The following is a 27562-nucleotide window of genomic DNA, read 5'->3' on the forward strand; positions in this document are numbered from 1 at the left end:
ATGTATTTCAGATACATATTTCAGTGCCACTGAAGCACTGAGGGAACCTTATGGATGAAAGGTATCCATGAGACGTAAGCCAGGAGATGGAAATAGACTACTTGGAGTCTCAAGGGACAATAGGGCAGAGAATGAAGTCATTGCTACTTTGAAAGAGTTATATACTAGCATGTCCTTGAATAACTGTTATTACAGACAAGACTCTGTGACGATCCCAGTGGTGGTTATAACAGCTAAGGGATCTTATTAGTGTTTAGTCCTAAACATGCAAGTAAGTATGTGCTGGGACAGGGAGACGGTGGTAGGAGACAGCTTGCTGTAGATTCAGGCTGGATCATAAGGTCACAGGATTGAGATGATCTTTCTTGAACCCAGGGGTCTTTACAGGATGAAAACTGGAATCAGCAACCAACTGGAAGTTGTCGACTTTGGTCCATCACCTGACACCGTCTTGCTGTCTGCGAAGCAGCTTGCAGCTCCCTTAATGAATCTTTTCAAACAGAGCAGGCTCTGCAGGGCATCCCTATTAAAATTTTTGCTTTCTGCAGAGCTTAAAGCGAAGTTTGGAGCAAGCACGGATGGAGGTGTCCCAGGAGGATGACAAAGCACTGCAGCTTCTCCATGATATCAGAGAGCAGAGCCGGAAGCTCCAGGAAATCAAAGAGCAGGTATGACTGCCTGCCCGGGAGCAGGGCGGCGGCTCCGACCTCTCATTCAGGGAGGGGTGTTTGAGAGGCGGAGAGAAGGAAAGAGAAAGGGGGAGAGATGTAGGTCATTTGGAAACTTTATTTTTTATTTTATTTTTTTACATTAGGGTTAAATCTTTTTATTTTTTTATTGTCTAAAGTTTTACATATGTCTCCCTTTTCCCCAATTGATTCCCCCCCGCATCCCTTCCTAGCCCGGGTAAGCCCCCCCCCCCCCCAATTCCGGTGTCTGTGTCCATTGGTTATGCTAATATGCATGCATGTAAGTCCTTTGGTTTCGCTTTAACCCCCCTCCAGCTACCCCATATTTACATAAACCAGGGGTCCTCAAACTACGGCCCGCGGGCCACATGCAAATACAAATATTGTATTTGTTCCTGTTTTGTTTTTTTTTACTTCAAAATAAGATATGTGCAGTGTGCATAGGAATTTGTTCATAGTTTTCTTTTTAAACTATAGTCCGGCCCTCCAATGGTCTGAGGGACAGTGAACTGGCCCCTGTTTAAAAAGTTTGAGGACCCCTGATATAAACTGTAGAGTGTTTGGTTGTAGCTCCTTTGAAATCTGTGCCCATAATGGCTGCTCTTTTCTATGAAAAGTTTAGGTTTAGAGCACAGGCAGGACAGCTGTGGCCTCTGGGGCAAGTCTGGCCCACCATCTGTTTTCCATGACCATAAGCCAAGAATGGCTTTTGCATTTGTAAATAATTGTGGAAAAAATCAAAAGAAGAGTAATATTTCATGGCACATGCAAAGTCTGTGGACGTCTGAGTTCGGTGTCCACAATAAGGTTTTTGTGGACAGCCATGCTCATTCCCTTACGTATTGCCCATATCTGTTTCTCCTGCTCCAGTGGTGGAGGGGAGTTGTGGCAAAGGCCATTTGGCCTGCAAAGCTGAAATTGCTTACTATCTAGCCTTTTACAGGAAGAGTTTCCCAACCTCTGCTTTAGATCATTAAAAAGAAATTAAAGGTTTTTATAGCTTTTCAGTTTCACTTTTAAGTTTTTGAGAGAAGCCAGAATAATTCATAGTAGGTAAAACTTACTATATAAGTAAAATGTAAAGAAATAGTCTAGAACAGTGGTTGGCAAACTGCGGCCTCTTGAGTGTGGCTCTTCCACAAAATACCATGTGCGGGTGCGCACGTACAGTGCGATTGAAACTTCGTGGCCACACTCAAGGGGCCAAAGAGCCGCATGTGGCTCCTGAGCCGCAGTTTGCCGACCACTGGTCTAGAAGAAGAGGTAAGACTGAGTGAGATTAACACAGCAAATCTGAGTGCAGAAAGCTACATCCTGTGCATTCAGAAAAGAGCACCGAGACCTTTAAAAAGCCCACTTCCCCCGCCCCCTTCAAAAGGGTTTTCTTTGGAGATTGTTCATTTTTTTTATTTTGCTTCATTGTTTCCTTTTTAGCATAGATTTTTTCTGTCCTTTGAAGAAACTGTAAATAGAAACTTTCATGAAGAGATGGTAATGAGCAATTGGAGAACTGAATTATCAGCTGCCAGGCAACTCTCATTCACTTCAGAAAACCCAATGTAAACACTGATGGAAATGAACATTTTTGTCTCTGGGTAGCACCAAACTTAGCCATCTGGGTGGTGCTAAATATAAGAAACTTCTGCAAATGATCGGATCCATTCACTGTTCTTTAAAGAAAGAATGATTGTTTGGGGGGTGTTGTTGGTATAATCCAATCACCTTAATATTTAAAAATGATTGGTTTCTATCCTCTTGCTTGATTAAACTGTTGTAAGTAAACATGCATAGGAAGCGGAGAAATCTGGTTAGCAGGTGTCTGAACAATGCTAATCTTAGAGCTTTTCCAGGCCACTCAGTTTGAAAGAACTGCTTTGACAGGTGACTCATTGCCCCTTTTACCAACGTGGTTTTTCATTCTAAAAGTTTCAAGAGGTGGGGTTCTTTTTCTCCCATTAGTTCAATGTGTTTGGAAATTTGCTCTTGGTTGACATCCTGGGGAAATTAAAGCTATATTTGGCCACCAGAGGGAGCAGCTGGTGTCCATGAAATTCCACAGAAACAGAATTAACAGAACATTTTGAAAGGTGGTTGAATTCAAAGCAATGTCTTTTGTGATTCATATCGCAGTTGGCATGATGTGGAGTTTTAGATTTAATGACTGCTAAAAGTTCCAGTGGGGAAAGAACACTTCTTGCTGTCTGATTTTACTTCTCACCAGAAAAAGGGTTTATTAAAGTGACTTCGGGGACGTTTTGTGAGAGGAGGATGTTTGCAGTCCAGGAAAAAGCATTTCCCGTGCCCTGACCACTTTGGCTTAGTGGCTAGAGTGTCGGCCTGTGGACTGAAGAGTCCCAGGTTCAATTCCAGTCAAGGGCATGTACCTCAGTTGTAAGCTCTGGCCCTGATTGGGGCACATGTGGGAGGCAACCTGTTGATGTGTCTCTCTCTTATTGATGTTTCTCTCTCTCTGTCTCTCCCCCTCCCTTCCATTGTCTCTAAAAAAATCAATGGAAAAATATCCTCGCGTGAGGATTGACCAAAAAAGGAAAAGCATTTCCTGCTTTCAGCAAACTCCTAGTACAGTAAGTCCTCGGGTTGCGTCGGAGATCCGTTCCTATGGCGTGACATAACGTGATTTTCAAGTCGGAACCCACCTACATAAGCACCTATGTCACTCACATGGAGCACATACACAGCAGTAATGAAGTGAAACAGTAAAAAGATTTAAAAGAAAGATAACAATTCCTGACCTTTACTTGTGGTAAATAAATAATAAAAACCATAAAGCACATATGTACATATGTCGAAATGATAGAACTTTTTTTTTTTTTAAATAAATGGGAGATGGTGACCTAACCACGAAACAACGTATGTCAAGTCCGACGTAACCCGAGGACTGTCTGTAATTGGTTTGCAGCACGGTGGTTCCTCTCAGGTTTGGCAGTTTTCACCTGCTCTTGATCTCAAAAGCTAATGTCTATACGGCTCTTTATTAATATTTTGCTTCTACTTAGCCACCCCCTATAGAGTATTTGGACTTGGTCTAAAATAACACCCGAGTCTCCCGTGATGGTTTGATTCATGCACCTTTACCAGCAATCGCTGACCCCCCGCCGTCCTCGCCTCAGGAAGGGAAGCAGAAGCTCAGGAAACACAGAAGATGCTTCTCACTGAATAGGACCACATCTGACTTCCTTCCCATAAAATTCGGAAGCTCCCTCCGGAACACTTACCTTAGGCAGGCTGCGGGAGTTGTCCGTGGTCCCCATTCTGATCCCGCTCAGCTCCCACCTGCAGTTCTGCCCATGCTGAGACAAGACCGCTCTCAGCTGCCCTTGGAGACAGACCTGATGACCTTCCCTCAGGTTCTCCCTGCAGCAGGCATTAGCTGTTGGATTTATGAGATTGCCTTGAAGTCTGCAGCATAATAACAGCGGCTCAACAAATGAGGTAGAATTCTCGTCGATGCTTGAGCAGGCTGAGTGCCCCAAGAGCTCAGAGAGCTGACGGAGATGTTGCCTGATTCTTGCCTTCTTTCCCCTGGGTGCTGACGGCTCAGGAAAGAGATGTTGGGGGGATGAACAGCTGCTCTGTCCTTGCTGTCGACAAAACACAAACATTACATCCCTTTCTCACTAACAAGTTCAAGGAAGAAAAGGGAGCTTGGGTCCTGGGTTCGATTCTGGTCAAGGGCACAGGCCTCAGTTGCAGGCATGCTCCCCGGCCCTGGTCAGGGCGTATATGGGAGGCAGCCAATCAATGTGTTTTCTTCACATTGATGTTTCTCTCTCTCTGTCTCTCCCCCTCCCTTCCACTCTCTAAAAATTGATGGAGACATATCCTTGGGTGAGGATAAACAAAAAAAGAAAAGAAAAGGGAGCTTCGGGATAAGATGCCCAAGATTTTCTCCCAACTCAGCTTCCTCCACAGTTTGGTATTTGTGACTGTGGGGTAGGACTGATGATATTTATAGTTGCCCATAAAATATTTAAATTTTTTTATTTAGAAGAAAAAAAATTGAGCTTTTAGGTCAAAGAAACTTTTCATAGATAATCATGTTTTTGACTTTATATGAACACAGTAGTAAAATATAGTTTTAAAAAATTGTTGTTATTTCTTTTTCGGGAGAAGGGGGTCCAGGAAGGCACAATACTCAGAGCCATGATAATCAGAATGCATCCAGGGGTCTGGAAAAACCCAAGGAAAAATGTATCGTTTTACATAATTGGCTCATGTTCCATTCCGTGAGTTCAGATAATTGTGAGCAGGTTACAAAGGCCTTTGGCTATATAACCCCACACCACCCCCTTAGTGCGCACCATCCAGAAACCTGGAGCCCCATGACGTCTAGGCTTGACCTTCAGTGACAGTATAGTTTTCAGTAAAGTGAAATGAGACTGCTCCACTCAGGGCTTGCTTTTTCTTCATTTCCCCTCTACCAATGATATAGTTAGAGGTGTGCTTGCATGAGAACTACCCAATTTTCACAGGACATCACCTCTCCTTTAGTGTGCACTGGGGAGATCGCCTATTAAAATCGGCTGAGAGGTCTACTTTATACCTTATTATTTAAAACATACATATCCTTGCTCAATTGATACCTCTTCAATTATTGCTTGTTAGAACAGGTCTTAGAGATGTTCACTGTATATAGTGAATGTCAAAGACAATCTTGATTCAATTCCTTGTTCTTTCATTTTATAGTCTGCCTACCCCCACCCCAAGGCATCTTGGATTGCAAAAGTGCTCATTCATAATTCTTATATATAAAAGTTTTGATTTTGCTAATAAAGATGATTTTCATACTTTGACCAAAAGTTTTCAAAACTGCCCATTTCTTCTGGTAAATCCAATTTTGAAAAGCCTCAATTCAGATGTTCTGTTTTGATTTTAGAAATGCATTTTGAAAAAGGTCAGGCTGTCTGGATCACTTGAAAGGGTTTGTTAGAGGGAACAAGATGATTCTTTCTTTGGAATCTCTCTCACAAGTTATTCTGACCAGAGTCAGTGTTTTCTGACTCATGCAAATTTCAGGGTGACTTGTATTTCAAGAGCAATGTTAAGTTCTTCATTCAGTTTGGGCCCAGAAAAATTAATGGTGAGAAACTGACATGATGAGTTTCACCTTCCAAGATTCTTTCCACTGAGATTTCCAATTACCCTCTTGAGCAATCTGAAAGGTTAATTTTAAAACTAGTACCATATCTAATTACGTTAGGAGCACATGACTTCTAAAGGACAAATCTATAGGAACGATTACCCTTGGAAGAAAGCTACACATAAGCAGTTTGTTCCAGTTGTTTAAAGAACATCCCTTTCAGCTCTCTTGTGTTGCAGATGCCTTAAGGTTCTGTGCTTACTTGCGGTATTATTTGCTCAAAGGATCTTAATTATAGGCACATGTGTTCCAAATGGTGTTACTAGTGATACATGTTCCACTTTAAGACAGTTTAAAGATTTAATACTCTCTTCTCCCTCCTCACCCTCCCACGCCTCTCCCTTTGCCCATCTGTCTGCTCACCTTCTCTCTGGGTCTGTTCTCTGCCCATCTCTCTTCAGTTTTTGTCTTCCCTCTGTGGCCAATGTCTGTCCGTCTTCACTGCCCATCATTTCTTTTAGTAGTTCTCAAGTTCACCTTTCTTCCATGTTCCGCCCTTTAGGAGTACCAGGCTCAAGTGGAAGAAATGAGGTTAATGATGAACCAGTTGGAAGAGGACCTGGTTTCGGCAAGAAGACGGAGTGACCTCTATGAATCGGAGCTGAGAGAGTCCAGGCTCGCCGCCGAAGAGTTCAAGCGGAAAGCGACAGAAAGTCAGCATAAACTGATGAAGGTAGCAGCCACCCACCAGGAGGGTGTTGGGGTAGAATCAGGGATGATCTAGCAAGACTAAAGGGAGTACTAGCCTGATGAGTCTACGTTTAGGAATAATGGGATACTTTGGGAAGTCCTGGTCTTTACAGAAGATATTTTGTTGTCATCATCATCATCATTACTTTGATCACCGAGACTTAAGAAAGTACAGGAGGTACTGTTGTCTGTAAGACTTTATATTCTTGAGACTACCCGTTATGTCATATCTTTTAAATTACAGGCGAAGGATCAAGGGAAGCCTGAAGTGGGAGAATATTCCAAACTGGAGAAGGTATTTTCCATTATTGATGTTGCTGTTTTGGTAGATAATCTTTCAGAGGTTACTATCAGTGGCCAGTCATCGGAAAGAATTCTCTTGTAATGAATAGAGAACTTCCTTCCAGGTTTATTTTGATGGTCAACCTCTGGGTGACCACTTTTAGCTTCAGCTGTAGTTCTAAAGGGATAAAAGACATCATTTTTTTTTTTTTTGTCATGTCTGCTCACAGTAACAAAAAACCCAGACTCTTAATAAAATGCATGTGAAGATTCTCTTTGCCTTTAAGGCACTGGGCAACTTTGATTCTCTTTTTGCCATTTTGTGTGCTGGAGGTTTGCTCTGGGACATTCAGTCTTTTCAGATAGGCCACTTGTTTTTCCTCTCCATTAGTAGGTACAGGGAAACAAAACAAAAAGACCCCACAGGAACCTCAAGAAAATAGGACTGCAGTAAATGTAGCAAGACCTTAATACCGACTTGCCTTTTGCTTTATTTCCTGGGATTTTAATTATAGATCAATGCTGAGCAGCAGCTCAAAATTCAAGAGCTCCAAGAAAAGCTGGAGAAGGTAAGCCCGAGGGGATTTTCTTGGGAACCTACCCTCCCCCCCTTCCCAAATACTTTACCTTACCTCCTCCTGGGCATGAACGATGAAAGAAACAGATTTAGTCACCCAGCACAGGGGAAAGTGCAGGGGGAATGAGCTATTACCTGGAAATATGAGTTCTTAATATACTTTTTCTTTTGAGATGTGTCAGCAGTGTTTATTTTTGAAAACCAAGCTGTGTGAGAGTCTCAAGAAAAATTTCTAATTATACTGTGACAGAACCCAAGAAGCCGGCTCTCTCCCTTCGTGGGGCCAGGCTCCCCATTTTGCACATTTGTAAGGGAAGCATGTGTTGTTCACGACCAGACTGCTTTCAATGAGAAACTCTGTGGGCAGCATTGCTGTGCACTGGAAGATGGAAGGAGCCGAGGAAGCGTCTCCTGGTGGGGGCAGGGGGGAGTTTGGTTGACAGCATCCAGAAAAGGTTGTGCTAGTTGAACCCTGGAAATACCAACAAAAGAGCCAGAATGAATGTGGTTCTGAGACATGCCCTGTGGATGCTTGTGAATGTGTTTATTGGCTTAGTGTAGGAGAACTCCTTCTTACTTACTCTTTTTACAAAAATTGTGGTAAAAAACATAACATTAAATTTACCATCGTAACCATTTTAAGTGTGTAGTTCAGTAGTGTTAAGTACATTCACAGTGTTGTACCGTGGAGCACTAGAACTTGTCCATCTTGCAGCACTGAAACTCCGTACCTGCCAACACGAATCCCCCTTCCCTGCAAGCCCTGCCCTTGGGCACCGCCTTTTCATGCTGTGTTTCTGCTGGTGTGGTCTTACTGCTTTAGGTGCTTCGTATGAGTAGAATAACACGGCATTCGTCCTTGTGTGACTGTTTATTTCACTTAGCATAACATCCTGAGTTTCAGCGACTTTGTGGCACCTGACAGGATTTCCTTCTTCAGGGCTGCATAATATCCCATTGTCTGTATCTTCCACATTTTGTTTATTTATTTCTTCCCTTCTTGCCTGTTCTTGAGCCACTAATGAAAGCCTTTACTGCCTCTTTTAGCTAGTAGCTTGCGTAAGGAACCCTGTTTTCACCTAGAACTGTGCTCTCCAATAGAAGTGTGATGCAAGCCACAATTATCAGCTACAGATGTAATTTAAAATATTCTAGTAGGCTTATTAGGAAAAACAAAAAGAAACAGGTGGAATTGTTTGAATTGTGTAGTTTATTTAATTCAATATATCATGGTAGCGTGCATGTCAATATTAAGACATTTATACTATTTCAGTTTTTAAATATATTGAACTTAAATAAAGAATGGAGTTCCTGCCCTAGCCAATTTGGCTCAGTGGATAGAGTGTTGGCCTGCAGACTGAAGGGTCCCAGGTTCATTTCCAGTCAAGGGCACATGCCAGGTTGCGGGCTTGATCCCCAGTGGGGGGCATGCAGAGGGCAGCTGATCAATGATTCTCTCTCATCATTAATGTTTCTGTCTTACTCCCTCTTTCTTCCTCTCTCTGAAATCAATAAAAATATATACTTTTTAAAAAGAATGTAATTCTCAGTCACACCAGCCACTGTCAGGTGCTCCAGAGCCACACGTGGCTAGTGGCTCCCAAGTGGACAGTGCTGGCCTCGAAACTGGAGTTTTCTTGCAGTTTCCATTTTAAAAGTTTGAGTTTCTGCTTTTTTAAATTTTAATTTAAAGCAACTGCCCTGACCGGTTTGGTTCAGTGGATAGAGCGTTGGCCTGTGGACTGAAGGGTCCCAGGTTCGATTCTGGTCAAGGGCATGTACCTTGGTTGCGGGCACATCCCCAGTAGGGAGTGTGCAGGAAGCAGCTGAATTGATGTTTCTCTCTCATTGATGTTTCTAACCCTTTATTCCTCTCCTTCTCCCTTCCTCTCTGTAAAAAAATCAATAAAATATATTTTTTTAAAAAGCAACTAAGTGTGAGGTTGTTGGTCTCTTCAACTCAGATCTTTACAAGGATGCTATAAGAGCAGAAGTATAATGAAGACCCACATAAAAATTAACTTCAAAATGTGTTATTTAAAAAAAACAACAACACATGAATTGGCGAATTACCATGAACACTATGGCTGTTGTGCTCTTTGAAAAATAGTTGAAATTACTGTTTTTATCTTGTTTGCTTGTAAATGTGGTACAACTTCTCTATAGGAAAATTAGAAAGTGAGATAATTAAATGAGGAGAAAATTAATGCTTCGAGGTAAATACATTATTACCTGGGTAGATAAATCCTTCTAGACTTTTGTGTTTGCATTGACTACATTGCATTGAATCTAAGATGATAATGACTATCAGATACACCATTATCTCACATCAGATGCACCATTATCTCACATACCCCGAGATGGAAAAATGCCATCAATTTTCAGTGTAGGATGCATTCCAAATTCAGCGATGTTAAAAGAATATGTATGTGCATCTTAGAATTAGACAAACTTCATAATAAAATGAATGTTTATATGTTTTTTTAAATGGACATTCTCCTAGTGTCCCTGATTTCCCCCATTTAGAAAATGGAATAAACGTGGCCTTCCATCTCCTGTTCCCTCTTTCCCGGTAGGCTGTAAAAGCCAGCACCGAGGCCACCGAGCTGCTGCAGAACATCCGCCAGGCGAAGGAGCGAGCCGAGCGCGAGCTGGAGAAGCTGCAGAACCGCGAGGATTCTTCCGAAGGCATAAAAAAGAAGCTGGTGGAAGCCGAGGTGAGCAGGGGACTGCCAGTCCCTGGTGAGCTGACCCTGGACCCTGGCGTGGCCACGTGGGAGTGACAGTGAGCAGCCTTTGGCTGTGCCAAGGGAGAGGAACTGCAAAGCCACCTCTTGCTTATGTCTGACCAAACCGTTTTCCCTTCTGCAAATATTTTTGAAACTTGAGATGCTTGGAAATGTTTTCCCAAAGGGGAGGAAAGATTTGTCACAGCAGCTTCAAGTAGAAAGATGTTTTGATGAAAGCTTTTCCTTTCTGTTTTCCTCTGACCTACTCACTCATCTGGGAGGATTTGTGTATGTTTGTATAGGAGACGAACGCTGTCCCTGAGTTTCTCTTTCTTCTCTCTGTGCCCTTGTTTGTCCTTGCCATTTCCCCACAGTAATAATAACATGGATTTCCAAGGCGTCAGCTATTACCGTGTCGATGACTTCCCAGATCTGAATTTCTGGGTGTCTTCTCGCCCTCAGATTCTTTGTTGTTGTTGTTGTTGAAATCGTTTATATAATTATATAGCAAACATACGAGTGTCTTCTCATTGTCAAAAACTTAAAACATACTGAGCATAGAATAAAAAGTGACACTTCCCCTTTCTCCTGTCTATTTCCCCTAGCTCCGTGGTGATTGCTCTACAGAGTGATGTGCCAGTTGATTTAACCATGTCCCTGTTGCCGCCCTTCTGCTTTCCCTACACCGTGCTGGCGTGACCCTGCTTGCTCATGTCTCTTTGGGGCCATCCTCACCCATTTCCAGTCAGTATTTCCCAGTGCTCCCCTGACCTCTGGACTGGGTATCTGAATAGTGCATCAAATCTAAAATGGACTCAGGGTCTTCCCCCATGAACTGAGTTCCCTTCTTATTTCCTCATGGTGGTCAGGGCCACCATCATTCATCTAGTCACCCCAGGCTTGAAACCTTGACATCGTATCTGCTTTTCCGTGGACCTGTGGGCCCTGCCATTCAGTGAGCTACTCAGTCCTATAAATACAGCCGCCCTGCCTCCTCCGTTCATCCCCTGCTTGCCATTTCTGTCGGCCTCCTCATAGACCAGGTCCTCTTCCTCTTTGCTGGGCAGTAGTGATTTTTTTTGCCTTCTGCTTCCGGTCTTTCCTTCCTCCCAGCTAGCTTATATAGTAAGACTCATGGACTCAGAAGAAGGCTCATCAACAACCCCTACCCCATCCCAAACCTTTCAGGACTTCCATATATCTTAGTTGCAGCCCTGAGCCTGGTACATGACACTCACAACTATTTGACCCACCTTTTTGAATTTTACCTTTTCTCCTGCTCTTCCCCATCACGCATCTGAAGATGTAGCTGCTCCAGGCTTCAGCTGGGGCCTAACCCGGCTCTTGGCCACCTCCGTGTTTCTGCTAACATGCCAGCCTTTGTCTGAGAGGCCTTCCATCCTCCTCTTCTGCCCTCCCCCTATCCCAGACCATTCCAGAACTCACGTCTCTGTGACTCTTCCCCTCACCTGTTGGGTAAAAAGTCCCCTTTCCTGCCTCCAACCTTCCACAGCACTCTGTACCTGTTTGCTTTATGGCTCTTCCCTTCTTAACCTGTATTATGTTTACCTGTGTTTGTCTTACCTTTTGCAAGGGCAGGAGTTATGTTGGCTTCCTCTCTGTATTTTCCGTGATGCCTAGTATGGTACTTCTGCAAATAGTAGGTGCTTGGTAAATATTTGAATGAATGAATGCACTCCTGTAACCTTCACAACCAAGTACTTGAATTCTAGAGTCTTTATTTTCTTCGCTGTTGGTGCGGGTGCCTGAGACTTCTCTTCCCGCCTCGAGTGCAGGCCTTATGCCCGTAGCGGTTACCCCATTAAAACTCTCTGATTCACGATCTACAGGAACGTCGCCATTCTCTGGAGAACAAGGTAAAGAGGCTAGAGACCATGGAGCGTAGAGAAAACAGACTGAAGGATGACATCCAGACAAAATCCCAACAGATCCAGCAGATGGCTGATAAAATTCTGGTGAGCGGGAACCAAAGCTGAAAAGTTAAAAGATAGAGGTTGCAGAGGGAAGGGGGTAAAAAGAAGCATTAAGTACCATCAGAGGGGAGGCATCACCAAGTAGGTGAATTAAGAGAAGTGATTTCAGTGAACACCACATCAGAGAACAGTATGAATAATCAAATGTTGGACATTTCAGCACTGGTAACAGATCCGTAAACATTTTTTATTTTCGCTCTGTTTGCTACTGCCTGGCATTTTAAATTATGGATTTGCATACTCTGTTATTTCCCATAGATTTCTCCAGGAGCATTTCCTTCCTATGAGCAGGCTTTGTATGGCCGTTAACTTGCATTGCCAATTTAAAAAACGGAAGGGCTTAGGCCTTTAAGACCAAAGCCCAGATTCTTGTTTTTGGAGAAGAAATTAGTCACGCGGAATTGTTTTTCTCAGAGTAGTATTTGTCATAGCAATGTTCACCCACTCACTCTCTCTGCCACAGTTGGTTCTTATTATTATTTTTCAATTTCCTTAGATGTAGCAGGTCTTTTTTTTAGCTTTGTAATCATGATTCTGTTTTCAGTTCTGGTGACCAAGTTAACTTTAATCAGGAAGGCTTTGGGCGGTATTTGCAGATGGGTTAAAGTTTTGCCTGCCAGGGTGGAACGCAGGGGAACCTTTGAAGGACTCCCCTTGGATCTCAGTCCCAAAGCCAGGAATTTGATGCCACTTAGTGATGACTTGGAGTCTGTTCATAGCTCCTTCCTCCCCCGCCCCAGAAGCGACTCTGGAGTAGTCGGCTGTTTCTCTCTGCCACAGGAGGCGAGGGGGTGAGCAGGTCACTTCTCTCTTTCTCTCTCTCTCTCTGCATCACTTCTGGGAAATGAGTCATATATGAACTCAAGAATAGCCAACTTATAGGCCTGTACTTAATATTTTTTTAAAGAAACACCCTTTAAAACTTTACATTTCTATGTTTGTATATATTCACGAGCGTATGGATGCTCTTGAGCAAACAGGTGAAAGAGAAATTGGTTCGATTGTTTTGTGTGGGCACACAGTCTTCATATATACGTCTGTACGCAAAGGCAAATGTGACTGTTGTTCTACCTTTCCGTTCTCTTTTTCCGTCATCAAAGTTTCTCTTGGCAATTGTCAAGTGTGTGAATTTTATTGTGAGTAAAATTAGGCCCCACCGAGATCCCACCACCACTATCCCTTGCTTTGTGCAAATGAAGTGGTTAAGTCTCTTGCGGTTGCAAAGTGTTTCTCTGTTTACTGGTGATGTGTTCATTCATTCATTCAACAAATATTTAATGAGCTTCTACTATGTGCCAGGCACTGTTCTAGGAGCTGGAAATATAGCAGCGAGAAACAGTGTTTATGTAACAGGACTGAAGAGTTTGATCCAATACATATAGAAAAGATAATGTTTTAAAAAATGACAACAACAACAAAAAATGCCAAACTGCCAAGAAGTCAGATTTTAGCATATCTGCTTTCCAAAGGTCATTTGCAATTACTATGGAGGAGAATAGAGCTCCACATTCTTTGGTTATATATCGTAAACTCCCATTCATGTATAGACCAGAAATTTGGTCTTAAAGTTGCCAGTCTCAGGTATCTGAGTTCTTGACCTGTTTTAGATTCAGATTTCCATTCCTGTGCTATCTTATGAGAACTGAAACTAACAAAAGAAGATTATCAAGTTATTTATAACAAAGATAAAGTAAGCATATTTCTTTGTTTGAATGTATGTTGCCAGCTGCCCAAGTTCCTCTGTGGCTGTGACTTCATTTATTGGAAGGTGCCTTTTGCTCAAGAACCCTGTGCTTAGGCTGCGAAGTATCTAGGACATGGGCAGAGGTGGTCTTTCATACTGTTATATAATGATGAAGCTTGCAGCAGATCCCAAAATGTCATCTGCTTTAAAATATTTGCTATTTGGTAGGAACTTTCAACACAGATCATTGGGGATCTCATTATATAGCAAAGTCTTTTGCTTTAATAAAAGAAGTCATTGCAGAGGATCCTTTAGTACACAGCAAGCCCTTAAATTATGTTTTTATTAATTAAAATTTTGTTTATATTCAATTTTTCAAGATCATATCTGCTAGATTACAACAGATTTTGTGTACCTGGTCTTAAAATTGAACACTTCACTGGCCCCCAAAGCAAAGCCAATGCTTGCAGACTTTAGAATTTCAAAAGCTTGATCAGTAACATTTTATGTGCATGTGAATTTGCAAGTATTTTTTCCCATTTTTTGAACATACCCTGTATAACTTCTTTATTCTTCAAAATTCTTGTAATTACTTCCCACTTCAAAAAAAAAATGTCATAATAGTGTCAAGAGATGAAAACTTGGAGTAATAACTAATAACTTTTTGTTTGTTTTTGTTATCTTAGTTTTGGAGTAATAACTTTTTATGTTAGTAATGAACTAATGGGCCTAGATTCATAAGACTTAATGTAGATGCGGATATGATATCTGCATTTAGAGAATGTTTCAGTGAATTGAATGCTGCCTTTCACAAATCAGTTTATGATACATTGGCAAATGAATTGGTATAATTTTCAAATGAATTACAAGTTTGTTTAAAAGCAGAATACTTAATAAAAGAATGAAGAGAACATTAAATTTGAGCTATTTATATTACTCCAAATTCTCTTCTATCTATAACATATGTGTGTACATATTTATGTCATTATTATCAGTATGTTTTATGTTCTGCTTTGTTACCATTAGCTTGTATCACACAAACCAGCGATTTTCAACTGGTGTGCTGCAAGAATTTTTAAGACATGCAATACCTGACCTCTTTTCCCTTGGATTGTCAAATAAAAAAGTGACAACAGCCAACACAACAATAGCTGTCTGATGTGAATGAATCAAAATTACACCTATTTTTTTGTCAGATTGGCAAAATATATATTTTTTGATGTGCCATAGCATTTTAGTAATTACTATATGTGTGTCATGAGATGGAAAAGGTTGAAAATTGCTGATATACACATTAGATCATATGAATGTCTCCATTCTCATATTCTGCATACCAGTCAGTTGAAATAATCATTCAAAACTCAAAAGTGTTTGAAGTGTAACATGAGTTTTCCTTCTCAGCGAGGGTTCTTGAGCAATCACTTTGTTAATGAGAAAAAATACAAAATACTTTTTTATCATAATAAATTAACTTTAAATTTAAAATAAGTTAAAATTACTTTCTCATTTAAGGCTGTCATAGCAGTGAAAATGGCCTGAAGCTCAAGATAGTGGTCAGGGCTTTGCGCTGTGCTAAACGTTCAAGTGTTGCCTTGTTACTCTTATTTCTCTATGCAGATATGAAGAGCTGCCTTTGTTTGACCTGTCACACTGACAGATTTCTGATTCTGCCCACCAGCTGTGTGTGTATATGTGTGTATACTTGGACTTGGGAAGCCCAGGCCAAGGCTTGGTGGTGATTTCCTTCCCAAGAGCCTTAGGGCTAGTGATGAAGGAACAGATGCCTGTTGCCTGTGCTGCCTGTGCCAAAGTCATGTTTCCTGTGAATGTCTAGCACACTGGATATGGCCTGCCCTTTGCACCCCTGACTGTCTGTTCTTTTGTGTCCAGGAGCTGGAGGAGAAGCACCGGGAGGCCCAGATCTCAGCCCAGCACCTAGAGGTCCACCTGAAGCAGAAAGAGCAGCACTATGAGGAAAAAATTAAAGTAAAGACACTTTCTGATCTTCCCTGGCATTCAGCCTAGGGCACCACATAGCCTCTCTCTCTTCCGGGCACTTTGGGCCAGTTCTTGCTTGATCAAAGGACTGTCTGGGATAAACACTCTCTTAAGGCCACTGTGGAAGGCTTTGTTGTATTACCCATGTAGGGGCATGGATATTAGAGCTTCAAAAATTTATTTTATAAGTTTGGTCATTTTGTATCTCAATTTTATTTTTTAAATATTTTTGACCCACTTTCATTCAGTCCGTGGTAGTTTTGATTTAGATGGATTGACCACGTTCTTTGTTTTTATTGCCTTGCTGCATCTCAGACCTAAGAAACTTTTTTGGTTTGTTTGTTTAAAGCATATCCTCAAAAACAAGTTTTTTAATTTTTCAATTACAGTTGACATTCAATATTATATTAGTTTCAGGTGTAAGCATGGTGGTTAGACATAATTTATGAAGTGATCCCTCCAATAAGTCTAAAGTGTATCCTTGATATTCTTTGGTGAAGTTCTGCTGGTGACAAGCTCTCTGTTCTTTTTGTCTGAAAATGTCTTTATTTCAATCTCATTCTTGAAAGATATTTTGTTTGGGTATAATTCTAGGTTGGCAATTATCATTCCATTGACTTTTGGGTTTTATGACTGTTATTGAGAAGTTAGCTGTCAATCTAACTGTTGCTATCTTTGAAAGTAATTTATTGTTTTCCCCTTTTGACTCTATAAAAATGTTGCTTTGTCTTTAATTTTCTGAAGTTTTACTGCAGTGTGTCTAGGTGCAGATTTATTTTTATGTATCCTGCTTGAAATATACTGAGCTTTGAATGTATTGGTATTTTTAATATTTCCAGAAAATTGTCTATCTCTATATCTCAAATATTGTCTCTTCCCCTTCTCTTTTTCCTTTTCCTTTGAGAATTTGATTAGGCATGTGTTAAATAACCAACAGTCTACCCTTTGTTTCTAGTTTCCATTTCTTTATCTGTTAGTGCTACATTCTGGGCAGGGTCTGACAGATTTTTCCATTTTATTAGTTCTTACCTGTATAATCTGCTGTTAAACCTACCCATGGAGTTGAAAATTTCAGTTACTGTATTTTTTGTTTGTTTGTTTCTAGACATTCTATTTAGTTCTTTCCCAAGCTTCCTAGACTTTTTAAGACAATAATTTTCCTATTTCATGCATTCATTTCTAAGCTTGTCTTTTATTTTTTAAATGATTAAGCATATTTGTTTTATGATCTGTGTCTGATAATCCCAATATCTGAAGTATCTGAAGGTCTTCTTCTGCTTTGTTGTTTCTCTTGGTTCTTTTCCACAGTGCCTGTCTCCTGTGTGCGTGGTGAGCTGCTCGTTTTCTTTAGGAAATTATTAATTATCCTACAAGACCTTGAATGAGAACGTGTGCTCACCCTGTGGGTGGCCATGGGTTTTGACTTGTCTGCCTTCTTAACCTTTGAGACTATTAAAAACGAAAGTCTGGTTTGGTTTAAAAATGCCTCAAGTTAAAAGGTGCTTTGCGCCGTTTTTACCTTTCTGGGTTTCTGCTTTCACTTTTGGGAAAATGTTTTCTATATTTCATTTAGCATTTTAAGTCATTCTCTGTAGAAAAAGTAGCCTAAATAATCTTACCCACCATATAAAATGATACATTCAATTATTATTTTAATTTTTGAAATTATTATTTTAATTCAATGATTATTAATAAATTCGGTGGTCAGAAATGGATGCCAGCCTATCCATTTCCTTTTAAAATGGCATCACAATTTTTTAATGCTTTTTGGACCTAGCCTTCAATTCTTATGTTCTAGAGAATCAGACATTGGTCATTATATCTCAAATATTGTTTCTTCCCTTTCCAAATGAGACAGTGAAGGAGGCTTTTAATTTTTGTGGTGATGCTATTATTGATTTGGTTGGTATTCTCAAAGAGGTGACTGGTTCTCTTTTGGAGAATCCAACATGCATGTGCTCACACAGTATCATCACCATCACTAGCTTGACATCTTCTTTCTTTTACCCTTGGTGTTACTTTTGGTTATTTTTTATTAAAATAAATATAGCAAAACAACCCAGAAGTGACCGCAAAGTGTTTTAACATGACCTCCTACTTTAGTGTATTTTAAACTTTATATACCCATCATTTTAGTTTGAATTCTGGGATCCAGACTTTTATGTATGCAGGAGTCCATTGGCACCTTTGCATGATGGAAATAACCCTTCGTAAAATTCATTCTGAGATTTGTGATATTACATTGACTTTCCTGTCAAAAAGACATGTTCTGTCTTGACCGAGACTGGTTCCTTCCGGCTCACCCGGACCTCTTACTGGGTTCCATCACTGCCAATATTGGGGTCTTTTTTGAGCAGAGGCACCCCGAAAATGTGTTTTACTGCTTTAGCACCTTGTAAAAAAGAGCATACCTGGTCTAGATATTAGGTAGTCTCTGCTGCCTTCTAGATGGCGAGAACTTTGTTTAGGGAATGTTAGGGAAAGATCCGTTTTCTTCTGTCTTCCCTCCTGGAATCTTTATGAAACTGTTCTTTTTAGCCTATTCTGCTTTGTATTTCCTGATCCCACCTCTGTAAGGCCATTTTAGTTATAATTATGATCATACCCTAGATTCTGTCCTTTTCTTGTTCATAATTTTAGAATCATGCCCTGACATCCAAGAGAATGGGCCACTTATCCTATTGAGCTTCTCCCCTTTTCCCATGACCTGTTCTCCACCTTTTGTTCTTCTCCACCAACTCGCATTCTATTTTTTTCCATCAGTCGGTTCTAGTTTAAAGCCCTCTTTGAAATCTTTCTTTCCTTTCTTTATCATGTGGACCCCCTCCCTGCTGACTGGTTCTTTTCAGGGACGATGTCCCCATGCTCTGTGAAGGTCCCCTCACAATAGGCATTGTGGGAAAGGCAGATTTCAATCCCATCTGTGACCCCAATTCTTTCCGCTTTCTTTCCAGCATCAGATGCAGTTGGTGTCATTCAGAAAAGCAGAGTGGATTCTCTCAGATGAGGAACACAGGGTTGTGGTCAAAGGCTTGGACAAGTTATGATGTTGTCTTTCTTTTTCTCTTGTTGTTTTGGCAACCAGTAGGGCTTGCGGAACATTAGAACAAGCTGGCGGATGGTGACACCATTACTGGTTGATTTTTCCTCTCGGGAACAGTAGGTGCTCAGAGTGGCATTCTCGGCACTGAGAACACACGGTTTCTCTCCCCTGGGAAAGGTTTCTCTTTCCAGTGACTAAACAGTCACTGCAGCTGGATCAGAGGAAAGACATTCGTTTTTTCTCTCTTTGTTGACTCTCCACCTATGTTCCTGGTGGGCAAAGCCTCTTGCCCCTGGCTGTCTGACCATCAGCCTTGGTCGCACAGACTTCCTCTGTCTCCAGCCTTCTGTCTCTTCACATAGGAGCCCAGAGATATCTAGATTCATTTTGTGCAAATTAAGAGCAAGCAATATTCTGAAAACTACTGGTGCATTGGCCACGATAAAGTTGTCCTCAGGTAATATCTTCAAACGATGGGATCTGTAGAGAGATCTTACTTTCTCTTTCATTTTGGAGTTCACCTCCATTTAGGATATACCTCTTCGGTCTTTTTGGCTGCTGATTTCAAAATAAGTTCTTAGTTCAAGTCAATGGGTTACTTGCCATTTCATGGTAAGACTTTTTAACCTCATTTCAGCTAAGAAACCGACTCCCAAACCCTCTCTTTGCCCCAGAATTTGGAGGGCTTGTCCTCTCCAACTGCTTTTCCCCTCCTACCTCCTTTTCCCATTTTTCTCAAGTGCCCTTGTTTAGCCTTCCCTGTTCAGCTTGCTGCTCAGGAAACTAACTTCCTTTGTTTCTGTTTCTCATAGGTGTTGGACAATCAGATAAAGAAAGACCTGGCCGATAAGGAGAGCCTGGAGAATATGATGCAGAGACACGAGGAGGAGGCCCATGAGAAAGGCAAAATTCTCAGTGAGCAGAAAGCGGTAGGTATAAGAAATCGCAAAGCCAGTGTTCACAGGGTTTGTGAACCATGCCAGGAACCACACACCTGAGATGACTCCATTGCAGCTGATGAATTATTCTTTCTGCTTTACCTGGTGGAATTTGTTGCAAACAGGTGGTTCTCTCGGTAACTTTCCTCTCCTAAAAGCAGTGGAGGTGGCAGCTCAGGATGGCCAATTTCGCCTTTTCACTCTTCTCTAAGAGCTAATCTGTCATCAGCTAGAACATCGTCCTTCAAAACGCCCCCCTGACAACATCCAATGGCCCTTGGTCTCCCTCATGCGTCCGCTCTTTCACTTGTCCATCTCTCCTTTCTAATCCGTATAAGCAGGCATTTCAGAAAGTTGCTGCTCATGGGCTCACGGGCAGTGCGTGTTATCTCAGATCCTACTGTCCTAACGACTTCTGTAGTTGGCCTTCGCACCTCAGACTCTCTAAAGGAGGGTCCTGGGAGGTGGATTTTTAACCATGACCTCTGCTGGTTTATGATTCCTTAAGTTGGGGAAACCTTCAAGGATGTCGGACAGCAGTGGCTGGGTGATAAGGGATCACTTAGGAAAGGACAACTCCATGGGTGATGAGAAGTATGGACTTGTAGGTTCAAGTTAGAGGCTCCTGCAGGCTCAGGTGACATGCAGGTGCCATGGGATTGAAAGAGGCCTGCTTACTTGCAGAATGTCAGGTTCCTGAATGGGGCCTCCTGCCTGTTTCTAATGCAAGCCATTTAGCTAGTGTGGGACATGCAGTCGCTGTTTAGGTAAAACAACTGAGTGCCATCGTTTGAGCAATAAGATCTGTGACCCTCAGGGTACAGACTAGTTGAGTGCCTGTTGCCTCTGGTCAGATGGCCTGCATTTCAGATGAGACCCTTACCCTGCACATGGCTCACATTACTCTTGTGCTGGGAGAACTGCCTGTGGGTAAGGTTTCAGAGGTCCCCTGTGTTTCAGATGATCAATGCTATGGATTCCAAGATCAGATCCCTGGAACAGAGGATTGTGGAGCTGTCAGAAGCCAATAAACTTGCTGCAAACAGCAGTCTTTTTACCCAGAGGAACATGTAAGTATTCAGATTCTAGCTGCCTGTGTGATTACACTTTGATCTTCTCTCCTGGGCATAAACTCCATTCCCCTCTCTGATGGAGCTGGAGCAGATTTAATTACTTCTGTAGTTTGGCCCGGCCCCTCATCCCATACTTATGTAATCTTGCCCTCTCTTAAGTGGGCTCATTCTAAGAGTCTCTCTTTTGAGCTGGGTTTTCTTAAGTGCTTCAAATTGCCGTTAGATTATAGAGTGTTTTGCTGTCTCTAATGAGGCTGTTTATAGTTTGCTTTTGGAAAGCTGCAGACCTTGTTCCCAGACTTGCCTGCCGTGATTAGCCAGAGGTGATCTGCGGTGCCCAATTGGGCCATCTATTTTGCTGTTATTAAGTTAGACCCTGGGGGAGGAAGTTTGGGGTTTAGCAAGGACTCTTCATTGTTCCAGGAGTACTTTGATCTTGAAACTACAATCTCCAGAGTGGTTTTTCTTTCTTTAAATATCTCTTCAGAGCGCTTCTAAAACATTCCCATCTTAGTTTAAACCAGCTTGGCAGACTGCTCTTTGGTCTTTGAGTGATTCTGGTTTCTGATGCTTCCAGCAGGCTGGGAGAGGTGAGCATGGTTCACGGAGCAGTAGAAGGAACGGCATTCTTTCTCCTCAGCCCTCCCTCCTCCCCTGAGTCCACCTGAAAGCGTGGCTAGGGTTCTCTTAGACTCTAAGTGGCCCCCTTTCTGCCCTCCTATACAGACTCAAAAAAAAAAAAAAAAAGGTCTACCAAAGAGTGAAAGGTTATTCTATCTTGCACTCCCCTTGGCCACACTTAATCCCCAAAGTGGGGGACTCGTCCCCATGCTTGGATCATGCTCTCACGGCCAGGTCAGAATTGAGCTAACCTGGGAATGACCCTGAGGCCAGGTCAGGTCCTAGCTAACCAGGGAATGACCGTGTCCACTTACTGTATAAGACACATCACTCCCTCTGTTTCTGTCTGTCCTTCCGAAAGGACGTGCTCACCTCTGACGAGACTGTGCTTTTGCTTGGTTCCTCTTACCACCCCCACCAGGAAGGCCCAGGAAGAGATGATTTCAGAACTCAGGCAGCAGAAGTTTTACCTGGAGACGCAGGCTGGGAAATTGGAGGCCCAGAACCGGAAGCTGGAGGAACAACTGGAAAAAATCAGCCACCAAGACCATAGCGATAAGAATCGTCTGCTGGAGCTGGAGACACGGTTGAGGGAGGTGAGAGTGAGGGTGATCGCCCCAGAGGATTTGTTGGAGGACTCGGGCCCCAAACCAGCCAGGGATCAGGCATAAGTCAGTGCTCACGTGAGAGGCATTGTACCTGGAAAAGGGCACAGGCTGGGCACAGGGTCTTGGTTAGAGTTGCACCTCCACTTCTGATGAGTTTTCCAACCTTGGGCAGGCTACCTTCTCTCTGTGCATCAGTTTCTTCATCTGTAAAGCAGCCATGAAAATTGATCTCCCTTCCAAGGTCACATGGAGCTTATGTAATTGGTGCATCTTCAGATGGAGGCAGAGTGATTCCTCCTTATCTCGATTTAGCAAGGGTCACATGACCCAGCTCATGCACAGAGTTTAGCACAGCATTGGCTCTCTAGCATGGCTTAATGACAGGGGCAGATCCAACCAAACGGCAGGTTTGTTGGATAGAAGGTGGTTCTCTTCAGAGGTATAAGGAAGCTGGGAAGGACAGCCAGGTTTTGAGGAGGAAAATACAACATACTTGGTTGTAAACATGTTGAGATTGATTGAAGTGATGAAATTACGTTCAGGTACTCACCCATGCTGTGTTTATTAAATGCCCGCTGTGTGCCAGTTAGTAGCCTGATATAATCTCTGACAAGACAGACCCAGTCCCTGATCTTGGGGCTGTCAGCCTAGTGGGCAGGGTAACCTGGCACCTGCAGAGACAGGCCTGCCGTTCAGCAGAATGGTTGTTGGAAGTGGGACATTGGGCTGGGAGTGGAGACACTGTGCTCAAATATTGGTGATGGAATTCTTCAAAGAGCAGATGGTAACTCTCAAGGAAAAGCCTGCTAAGCTGGCAGAGGTCTGGGGAATACCCATGCTTAGGCACGTCTTAGTTTACACTGGAGTGTTGTAATGAGGCCAGCACTCCAAAGGACAGGAGTTGTCAAAGTGTGGACCCTCCATTAGGACCACTTGGTATGTCAAAATGCAGATTCCTGGCCCGCTTCCTCCCTCAACCTGTTGGAATGGGGTTGGGGTTGGAGAGGGTGCAGAGTAGAGGTTTGCATTTTTAACAGATGCCCCAGGAAATTCTTGTTTGTGGAGTTTGAGAACCATCTTTCTAGGTCATCTGAAAGCCTTAGGTGATGGTTTAACTTTTATCATGCAGGCGATATTTTTACTCCTCAGTAAGTTTAACACCACTCCCCCCTAAATAACTCAGAGAGACTTCTTTGAGCTTGGGAACATTGGCTGGATGGCCTGCCTTTCTTTTCCACAAATGTCTCTCTTACCTCTTCTGCCCTGAGGCTGTATAGCTCATCTGGGCAATTAAAATGCCTCTGGGAAGTGTGTTGCTTTGTTCTTAAATTAATACAGCTAGTCCCCCAAGGATGGTGGTAGAAATTTAGAATGCTGCTGAGAGGCTTGGAGCTGTATGCTCTCTGGGAGTTCTGGAACTTTAAATATAACAAGGCAGGTCCACCCTCCCTGCTGCCTGATGCTATTGAGACGGGGTCAGAGGCCTCAGCCTCGGCTTGACTCACCTTGAAGGGCCTGCGCCCGCCCAGTGTGTGCAGCGTTAGCTCTTCGCTAGCAAAGTGTGTGGCGTCCTGACTGTGCAGGGCTCCTGGGTTCTCCTGTCCGTGTTCAGCATCCTGCTCACCCGCCTCCGCTCCTCCGCTGTCAGCTGCGTCTCACGGTTTTCCCAGGTGGCAGGGGAGTTTCCAGGCTGCTAGCGGAGTGCTGGCCCTTTATTAAGGCCACCAGTAAGTGGCGGAGCTACACTTCCCGGGTTCGAACCAGCCCGGCCCTTGTTTAGCTGTGTGACATTTGTCCAGTTCCTTGATCTCAATGCCACAGTTTGCTAATCGGCAGAACAGAGGTCATCGTAGTTATGAAGATGAAAGGAGTTAACACAGTGCCTGGCTCCTGCGAGTACGTTTGCTGCTGTCATGTCGTCGTTGCAGCATCGTCATCATTCTCAACCTCACAGAGAGATCACAGCCTTGGCTTCAGCTGCCCCTGACTGCCCACCCGAGCCCTCCCTCCGGTTTCTGAGCATCATCCCAGCAGACGTTAGACCCCTCCATTTCGCTGTCTCCCTGTTGCTCGAGTTCAATAGGCGAAGACTGAATTTCTTATCTTTCTCCTCAGACTGGCTTTCCTCTCATGTGCCCTGTCCTGGCCAATGGTTTCCCTCGTGTAATTCACCTGCAGAAACACAGATTCCCCTTGGACTCCCCTCTGTCCTTGGTTCCCTGCCCCGCCTCGAAGCAACCACTGAGTTCTCTTGGTTCTCTCGGCTAAAGCTTTCGTAAGCCTTTCTTCTCTTCACCCGAATGGCCTTTGGGACTCCAGTGTCATCTTTTCTGGGGAGCCTTCTCCTGTCCTCCGGAGCTGGATCTGATGTCCCTTCTGGGTCCCCACAGCTTCCTGTGTTTAACTCATCACCCTGTGTGCCTCTTGGCAGTCCCATTGGAGAGTGAGCTCTCTGAGGGCAGTGAGCGTCTGTTATTTGCTTGGTCATCGGTGTCTGACAGAGTCTGGTTCTCGGTTCAGCCTTGTCCGTGCTCGTTAGGTCAATAGATGCGCCACAGTCTTTCTCATCTCCATGCCTCTGGGTGCCTTGCTGCCCCTGCTTGGAATTTTCTTTCTTTTCTGAGCTGCTTGTTGGCTTCCTGTATTCTTCAGTACACAGATGCAGTTACCACCTCTGCCCTCCGCTGTGTTCCCATTACACCCCTGCATGTCCTGACCCTTGCACATGACCAAACACAAGATAATGGTTGGTTTTCATTTTTCTTCTCAAGTTGAAGGCAGATCCTGTCTTTCATCTCCATTTTCCTTTTTACACAGAGGTTACTGAGTAAAGTTTTCTTATATGAATGAATGAAATGTTGAGTAGATAGATGGCTAGATGGGCCGATGGAAGAATATTCGTGATGTGATATTGTTACTGGTTACCTAATGGGAACAAATCCGAGCAAGAATATTTAAAATACACGGAATTCAGCCTGTTGTTCCGTTTGTATTCTAATTACGAAGGTGTTCCTCTTACTAATATGATGTTACTTCTATCATTGCTTTTAAATGCTTTTCTAGTAAGAGCTCTTGTTATAATGTCCCCTGGAGGAGATCGTTGCATGGTTTTCCTTTGGAAACCTTCCCAAGCATTTGAATATTTGTAAATAAGGAATGGTTTGTATGACATCCTCTCACATTTTCTGACTCCTGTTGATTTTCAAGACTCATAGAAGTCAGACCTGTTCAATTTAAATTTCCCCCTCAGTTGAGTGCTGAAGAATTTGATTCCATGACCAAGTTTAAGATACACATTGAACAGCAGGTCACATCCTGGCTTCCTTGATAGTTAAGGTCAACTGGGCATTTCTCTCTGTGTCTCAGGTCAGCCTCGAGCACGAGGAGCAGAAGCTGGAGCTAAAGCGCCAGCTCACGGAGCTGCAGCTCTCCCTGCAGGAGCGCGAGGCCCAGCTGACAGCCCTGCAGGCTGCCCGGGCGGCCCTGGAGAGCCAGCTCCGCCAGGCCAAGACGGAGCTAGAAGAGACGACTGCGGAAGCAGAAGAGGAGATCCAGGCGCTCACGGTAGGCCTGGGGAAGCGGCCCCTGCAGTGCTGAAGGCCGCAGCGAGGATGAGTGTGGTGCTAAGGTGTCTGCTCACTCTTAGACATTTCGAAAGAGAAAACAGCGATCTCTTGAGATGTTGAATGGGCATTACATTGGCTTACATAGGCTTCTCCTTCATTGGAATTAGTGTTTTAGATCATTTGGTAATATCTGAGCTTTCCTTAGCATCTGGAAAAGGTCTTCCTTTATTTATCTTCCCTTAAAAAAAAATCATCCTTATTTTTTCTTTTATTTTTTTCAATTACAGTTGACATTCAATATTATATTCATTTCAGGTGTATTCATCTGAATTTCAGTTATATTTGGAATTTCAGTTTTAGCCAAAGTCTTTTTGCTTGGATCTTCTACTTTGATTTTCAATAATCATTAAAAAAAATAATAATCTTAACAGTACCATATTTCTATATTTGTTTTGGTTAACCTTATTTACGTTCTTTTTTTAATTTGTAGATTCTGCTTTATGTCTTATGTATGCATTTGGTATGATCTGGTATATATTTTAAACTAGTTTCCTTCTTAGAAGTTATTCTCCCTTTGTTGTGTTTGGAGAAGCCATTATCTCAACCCAGTTGGGAACATGAGTTGACAGTGCCAGGGTCCTATGGACCAGCCTGGGACACGGGGACTTCTAGGATTCTGGGGCTAACATAGTAACAGATGTAGAAGGTACTTGCGATTCCTAGATTTTCCAGGACTTAATGTCAAGTTCAGATACTGACTAAAATCTGAATTTCCATGTCTCTATGAGAACACTTATTAAACACTGTTGATGACACATGCCCCCAATATTTGTTTGGAAAAAAGTAGTCATGATATCTCTTTATACTTGGCCTTGTTTCAAAATGTACTGAAAGCAATTTAGAAAGATACAAAACAGTGAAACAGGGTAAATAAGAAAGAAAAGGCAAAGAGTAAATAAGACTATAAAAGGGAAAAATGGAGGTAAGAATGAAATGAATATATAAGAGTGAATGCAAATAAGGCTTATACACTTTCTGGAGTTGGGTGGATGGGGAGGAAGACAGCCAGATAGCTCTTCTTGGCTGCTAAAGGAGACACTTAAAAGTCTAACCAAAAATTATATTTAATGCATTGTATGTTCATATTTTGCCCCTGTATGAATACCCAAGCTCTGAAAGGAAGAGAACTCAGTAATTTAATCCATACTCAATGAGTCCTCACTGTGTGCCTAGGGCTGTGTCTTTAGCCTTTTCTCCCTGGGGGATTGGCCTGTAATTCCTCAAATCCTTTTACATGGAGGAGGGAGACATTTATTTTTCTGCTCAGCTGGAATTGGGAGGGAGGGCGGTGGCCATGCATCTTCTTCCCTTTGGAAGGAGGAGGGTATAAAATAGAGCGCGTGTCACTGCTGTTTATCTGTGGGGAAATTAGTCTCTAAATCCTGCTTGCTGCTGGTTGGAATATGCTGTGTCTAATGGCTGCTGGGAGCCTAGCACAGCAGCAAGTCACGACTTAATTTAGTCAGATGAGATCACTGCCTCAGAGCATCTTAGAAAAAAAGAAAAACAGCTTTCCTAGGTCTAGAAACTAGGGCTCTACCAGTCTCGCAGATGAAGATGCCATGGAAAACAGGGCTTCTTAAAGTTCTGGCAGAAAGCTGCCTTGGTCAGACAGCTGTTTGTAAGCCCCTCACGCAGGAACCCAGCTCCATGCCAGTTTGCTTCCATTCAGTTTTGAGGCTGTGGGTTTTCCCTCTCCCCTCCTTTTGATTATGTCCTGTAAACCTGGTTATGGGCCTCATGTGGTTGTTGCCTGAATGGCTTTGTTGAATTTTGTCTGAAGAATGTATTTTCCAAGAGAAAGAGAAAATGGTCAAAAATGCTGTACTCTGATCCCCTCTCTCTCATT

The 27562-nt window shown here is 42.7% G+C and overlaps 1 protein-coding gene across 8 annotated transcripts in view; it reads left to right on the forward strand.

Moving 5' to 3' along the window:
* The window catches only part of CIT (citron rho-interacting serine/threonine kinase), a 170716-nt gene that overhangs the window by 89870 nt on the left and 53284 nt on the right, over window positions 1–27562 (forward strand). For all 8 annotated transcript variants that reach the window (XM_059676599.1, XM_059676601.1, XM_059676602.1 and 5 more), the window contains 11 exons: window positions 549–668; window positions 6353–6523; window positions 6785–6835; window positions 7338–7391; window positions 9976–10116; window positions 11979–12104; window positions 15697–15792; window positions 19660–19776; window positions 20746–20855; window positions 21901–22075; window positions 25454–25651. In XM_059676599.1, coding sequence (XP_059532582.1) covers window positions 549–668; window positions 6353–6523; window positions 6785–6835; window positions 7338–7391; window positions 9976–10116; window positions 11979–12104; window positions 15697–15792; window positions 19660–19776; window positions 20746–20855; window positions 21901–22075; window positions 25454–25651 — 1359 coding nt within the window. The remainder of the gene's footprint in view (window positions 1–548; window positions 669–6352; window positions 6524–6784; window positions 6836–7337; window positions 7392–9975; window positions 10117–11978; window positions 12105–15696; window positions 15793–19659; window positions 19777–20745; window positions 20856–21900; window positions 22076–25453; window positions 25652–27562) is intronic.

This window comes from Myotis daubentonii, chromosome 19 (assembly GCF_963259705.1).
Source record: "Myotis daubentonii chromosome 19, mMyoDau2.1, whole genome shotgun sequence".
In the NCBI taxonomy this organism is placed as follows: Eukaryota; Metazoa; Chordata; class Mammalia; order Chiroptera; family Vespertilionidae; genus Myotis; species Myotis daubentonii.